This window comes from Octopus bimaculoides, chromosome 28 (assembly GCF_001194135.2).
Source record: "Octopus bimaculoides isolate UCB-OBI-ISO-001 chromosome 28, ASM119413v2, whole genome shotgun sequence".
NCBI lineage: Eukaryota > Metazoa > Mollusca > Cephalopoda > Octopoda > Octopodidae > Octopus > Octopus bimaculoides.
The window spans coordinates 33,919-39,952 of record NC_069008.1 but is presented as its reverse complement, the minus strand read 5'-3'; the positions used below and the strand labels follow the sequence as shown (position 1 = coordinate 39,952).

General features: G+C 40.3%; 1 protein-coding gene across 1 annotated transcript in view; it reads left to right on the top strand.

The window, feature by feature from the left end:
- LOC106871240 (sushi, von Willebrand factor type A, EGF and pentraxin domain-containing protein 1) overlaps positions 1-6,034 on the top strand; it is a 59,062-nt gene that overhangs the window by 25,577 nt on the left and 27,451 nt on the right. Inside the window, exons 10-15 of the mRNA XM_052977713.1 lie at positions 1,672-1,866; positions 2,555-2,679; positions 3,321-3,393; positions 4,030-4,185; positions 4,713-4,925; positions 5,148-5,309. Coding sequence (XP_052833673.1) covers positions 1,672-1,866; positions 2,555-2,679; positions 3,321-3,393; positions 4,030-4,185; positions 4,713-4,925; positions 5,148-5,309 — 924 coding nt within the window. The remainder of the gene's footprint in view (positions 1-1,671; positions 1,867-2,554; positions 2,680-3,320; positions 3,394-4,029; positions 4,186-4,712; positions 4,926-5,147; positions 5,310-6,034) is intronic.

Sequence of the window (6,034 nt, the reverse complement as noted above, 5' to 3'; positions counted from 1 at the left end):
CACTCACTTTGATTTCCTCGACATTCTGAAATCTCTTTCCTTTCAAGCAGGATTTGATTTTTGGAAAGAGGAAAAAGTCACGAGGGGCGAGATCTGGGGAATATGGTGGGTGCCGCACCTGAGAAATGCTGTGCCTAGCCAAAAAACGTTGCACAGTCTGCACTGAATGGGTAGGTGCGTTGTCATGGTACAATTGCCACTCACTGGACGCATGCCACTGTGGCCTTTTCCGACGAATAGCATCCCGCAAAGGCCGCAAAACGTAACGGTAGTACCCCTTGTTTACTGTCTGACCAGGTGGAACATACTTATGATGAACAATCCCCTTGTAGTCGAAGAAAACGGTCAACAGTGTCTTCATATTCCTTCAGTCTCAGAGAAGTTGAGGGTCTTCCACTTCGAAGACCGAGCCTTTGTATCGGGGACATAACCATCGACCCACGATTCATCACCCGTTATGACCGTTTTCATAAAGTTTTCACCGTTCTCGACATAATCAAGATCTTGTGTAACTGAAACTCGTATATGTTGCTGCTTCGGTGGCCCAATAGGCATTGCTGTTGAGAAGTAGTAATACAACACACAAGAGGCGGTTTCAAGTCTCTTCCAGAAATTACAAGAGATCTAGTTGACACTTTTTATTTAAACAACAAAATTTCTTTCAACAATTTCTTTCTCTTAAGCGTGATACACGCATCAGGTACATTAAAAAAACAAAACAAATTAGCGTATTAATATTATATAGGCGCAGGAGCGGCTGTGTGGTAAGAAGTTTGCTTCCCAGCCACATGGTTCCGGGTTCAGTTCCACTGCGCGACACCCTGGGCAAGTGTCTTCTACAATAGCCTCGGGCCGACCAAAGCCTTGTGAGTAGATTTGGTAGACGGAAACAGAGTAAAAACGTGAAAGGGTGTCATAAGTCCAACAGCTGTTTTTAGCGTCTCGGAGTTCCGTCCTAAAGTTGGTAAATGTTGTTCGTCACAGAATAAAGGCGGTAAATGGAAACAATCGACATTGGATAAATCGAGCTTCCGCCATCAGGATAGAAAAGGTCTACATTTCAGATCAAGATGCAGAAAGAAGTTCAAAGGAGTAAATATATATTCTACTTAAATATTCATCGTCTGAAAGTCTTCAATCTTTGCTTTCACTCGTTTTGCATCATCATCATCATCATCATCATCATCATCGTCATGTAATGTCTGTTTTCCATAATGGCATGGGTTAGACAACAGCTAGCGTATTGGAGGACTGCATGAAATTCCAGTGTCTGCCTTAGCATGCTTATACCCCCCCCCCCACCAATATCAGTTAATTATGAATTCATGGAACATCTTCCCCTCTCAGAGTCACACACTTATTGAAGTGGTCCTTCAGTTTTTCTAAGCCCTTTAAAAAGAACTCGCAAAGTAGGGCCTCCAACCAGGTTTTTCACGATACCCTTAAAGCCAAGAACTTTTCAGACCCACCTCGCATATTTATTCACACGTATATATACATAGAGAGAGAGAGAGAGAGAGAAAGAGAGAGAGAGAGAGAGAGAGAGAGAGAGAGAGAAAGAAAGAGAAGGAGAGAGAGAGAGAGAGAGAGAAAGAGAGAGAGAGAGAAAGAGAAGGAGAGAGAGAGGGTGGGTTCTGTGATTTTTTTATCTGTTATCTTCTGTAATGACAGAACACCGTTGCACCATACCACTTGGCCCCAGGAATGGCATGAGAGACTGCCACAGAGGCGAAGCTGGGGTACACTGTACCCTCACCTGTATGGAAGGGTACGCGTTCGCCTTGACACCCGCTGAAGAATATTTCTGTAGCTTCGAAGACTACGAATGGACACCAAAGAGCCACTTACCATTCCCGGACTGTTCAGGTAAGAAACATAGGTCAGATTAACTCCTGCTCTTCCTTCGTCTGTCTCCCTGCCCCTTACTGTCGTCAGCCTGTCAGTCTATTTGCTTTTCTCTCTCTCATCATCTGTCAGTCTGTGACTGTCCGTCCGTCTGTCCATCTGTCTGTTTGTGTCTGTCTGTCTCAGTCTGTCTGCTTGTCTATTTGTCTGTCTGTCTATCTGTCTGTGTTGTCTCTATGTCTGTCTTTGTCTGTCAGTCTGCCTGCCTGCCTGTCTTTCTGTCTATGTCTGTCAGTGTCTCTCTGTCTGTCTATCTGTCTATCTATATGCCTCTCTATGTCTGTTTGTCTGTCTCTGTTCCTCTGTCTGTCTGTCTGTCCGTCTGTCTCTGACTGTTGTTCTTGATTTTTTTTTTTGTCCCTTTCTTTCTCTTTTTGCCTCTGCTACCCTGAAATATACAGAAATATGATAAATGTGATAAGTTTAAGATATTTGCGTGCGTGTGTGTATGTGTGTCAGTGAGTGTGTGTGTGTGCGTATGAGTTTGGAAGTCTGCGTGTGTTGGGGAGTCTGTGTGTATGTGTGCCTGTGTGTGTGTGTGTGATTACCATCATCACCACCACCATCATTATCATCACTATCACCATTATCAACAACCCCTCTTCAACATCGTCTTCACTTTCTCCTCCTCCTCCTCCTTCTCCTGCAGTCGAACAGGTTTCAAATGACGTCATCCAACCAGCGCGGTTAACTTTCTTGGGGAATGTGTTATGCGACGAAGCGAGGACGTTGAACCGAATCGAGGACAACTTTAAACACCGAGTGACACAGCTGGTACGTACCATGTATGCACGTGTGAGTGTGTTGTCGTTACTAGTTGTTAATAGCGGCGGTGTTGTGCCATCCTGGGTCCGTCACTGTATCTCACAAGTGGTCAAGAGGCAAACGACTCCATGACATTCACATGTCCCACTTTAATCCGCAAATCTCCATTTCAGTGTTACAATCTAGACTCCATTGATTATTTTTTCAATATCACCATCTTGGCTTCTTTCTGGTAAATTCTTAAATTCTTACATCAACATAAGCACATACGGACACAACCGTTTCAAAACCTCCAACCTCTGAACCCACACGTCCCGCCGAGACCAGATTACTCAAAGTGCAAGACCCTATATATATGTATATATATATATATATATATATATATACAATAATATTAGGGATAAAATCCAAAATTACAGGTAAAAACTCAATTAAAATCATTTTATTAAAAATTAAAATTAAATAAAGTTTCACAGCGATGGTGGATTTCCATTGATGAGTTCATGAACCTTGGTTCTTTTCCCTAAAACTATGTATATATGTATAATATGATGTTATATCAGCATCACACACACACACACACACACACACACACACACACACACACACATATATATATAAAATATAATAAAATATATTGTATTTGACAGGTAAACGGTATGTGTACAGACAACATGGAGTGTGAAGTTGAAAATGTGGCCAGAACTTGTGAGGATGCAAGGCGTGAGTATCTCTGCATGCACCTGTTTGTGGGTGGGTGTGTTTTAGTTGTTTCAGTTATTGGACTGTGGCCATGCTGGAGCACGTCCCCGAAGGGTTTTTATCACGCAAATCAGCTCCAGGAATTTGCTTTTGTTTTTACTTGATAAAGCCTGGTACTTATTCTATCGGTTCTTTTGCGAAACTGCTGAGTTACAAGGATGTAAACAAACCAGCACCGGTTGTCGAAGATTGACGGGAGACAGATACAAACGCAAAGACATATCACTTATACGCACACACACACACACATGCACACACACACACACACACACGGACATGAACACACACACACACACACACATGCACACACACACACATGCACATGAACACACACATGCTTTGTGTTTGTGTGCAGCAAATGCCTCACTGTGCTCAGAGATATTTTAAAAGCCTACGTTCTGAGTTCAAATTCTGCCGAGGTCGACTTCGCCTTTCATCTTTTCGGAGTCGATAAATTAAGTACCAGTGAAACACTGGGGTCGATGTAATCGACTAGTCTCCTCCCCACAAACTTTAGGCCTTGTGCCTATAGTAGAAAGGATTATTATTATTATTATTATTATTATTATTATTTTCTTCACCTGTTTTCCCTCCCAGTTGAAGACTTCAACAAGATACAACTGTCAGCAAGTCGGACCAAACGTAGTCCTGATTGGTCAGAAGCACATCAGCATCAATTTCCGGTCAGTGTTCGCGTGAAACGACATTCCACAAACAAGCTGAGTCGAATTATGTTCCACTTAAATATAGAAGGTATTAAAATTTATGTTACTCCCAACACAAATATACATACATATAACCACATACGCATAGGATCATCGAAATACATATATAGATATACTACATGTATATTTATAGAAAAGTAGAAGCTGAAAATGTACCGAGAAAAGTTAAAATATGTTTTATTAAGATACTTAAAGTTTTAGCCGGTTTCAGTTTACACTGATTTTCAAAAAGTTCAAATAGAAAGTCGTGGCTTCTTACGCAGCTGTCTTGCTTCTGACTAGGGTTTGAGGTTTGTCCTGTTTTTATATATATATATATATATATAAATGAATATATATATATATATTTATATATACATTACGTATGTGCGCAGACTACAAACACGCACACATGTACACCAGATTCATACGCTTATTGCAGTGGCTCTTAAGTTTTTCTAAGCCTTGTAAAAAGAGCTAAGAATATTGGGCGTCGAAGCAGGCTTTTCATGGCACCCTTGAAGCTAAGAACTTTACAGCACTCCTTCGTATTTTATTTCTTCCAATGTTTTCCAGGAAAGATCTCTGAAGATGTGAACATCACCAATAATATTTCCATGTGGAACGACGAGGTGAAAATGAACATGAAGATGATCCTTGACCAATTGTCTGTTGATGTGAGAAATATCAGCGCAGACCTGGGTCTCTCCTACACCAATATGTCCTATGATTTGAACTCGGCAACATTCTGCTGTAAAGCAGGCAGTGTACTCGTTAATGGTCGATGTGGTGAGTACAAGGTTGTGGCATTGGGAGTAAATGGTACATCTGTAAGGTAGGCATGTGTCTATCTACATTTATGTCTCTCTGTCTTTCTGTATAGGTGCGTGTCATATTTTTGGTTAAATTCTTAAAGCTCCATCTCTTTCTTTCTCTTTTTCTATCTCACTCTCTCTTTCACACACAAACTCTCTCTCAGTCTCTCTCTGCTTCTCTCGCCCCTTTCTGCAGTCTTATGCCCCGTTGGAACTTTCTTCAATGTTGTGTCCAAGAAATGCCAGAGCTGCCAACAAGGGACTTACCAACAACAGGAAGGAATGGTCACGTGCAACGTGTGTCCCGAGAAGACGTCCACCTTGTCAGACCATTCCAAAACAGTAAAAGAATGCCAAGGTATGTATGTATGTATGTATATATATATACACTAAAGGTTTTACAGAAAATATTTCATATATTTTCTTAAAAGGTACACACTGTTTAAAAAAATTATTCAAATATTCTTTATAGTGCACTTAAGATGGACGTTCTGTTTCTGTGCCAAACACTGCGGTATTAATCTTGAGAGTTCCTCTCGTGTGGACGCACGATGCGTAAATCCTAGCAGACGGGGATCTTTTGTTATAGGCACCGGAACCACCAGCCAACAATTTGCGACATTAATTCCAGAAAATACATTGAAATTCTGCATTTCGTGGCAACAAGATTTGGTAGGTATGTGATCACCAGATGCAAATGAGGGAGTTCAATAAACTGAAATTACATGATCTGACAGTTATGGTGCCCATAACAGATGATTCTTATTGCTACGATTTATGTCTGAGATTTTATACACCATGGGATTATATGAGAGGACCACTCAAAGTTAATGCCATAGTATTCGGAATTCTAACAAAATGTCCATCTTATGTTGAATATAAAGAAAGCTTTTTGGTACAACACTGCTTTCTTCGCCAAAATTATTTTCGAATAGATATATATGTATATCTATATATATATATATATATATATATATATATATATATACACACGTATACATGTAAGTATGTACATATATGCATATATGTATTATTTATACTATTAAAATTATATATATATATATGTGTATGTGTATGTGTATG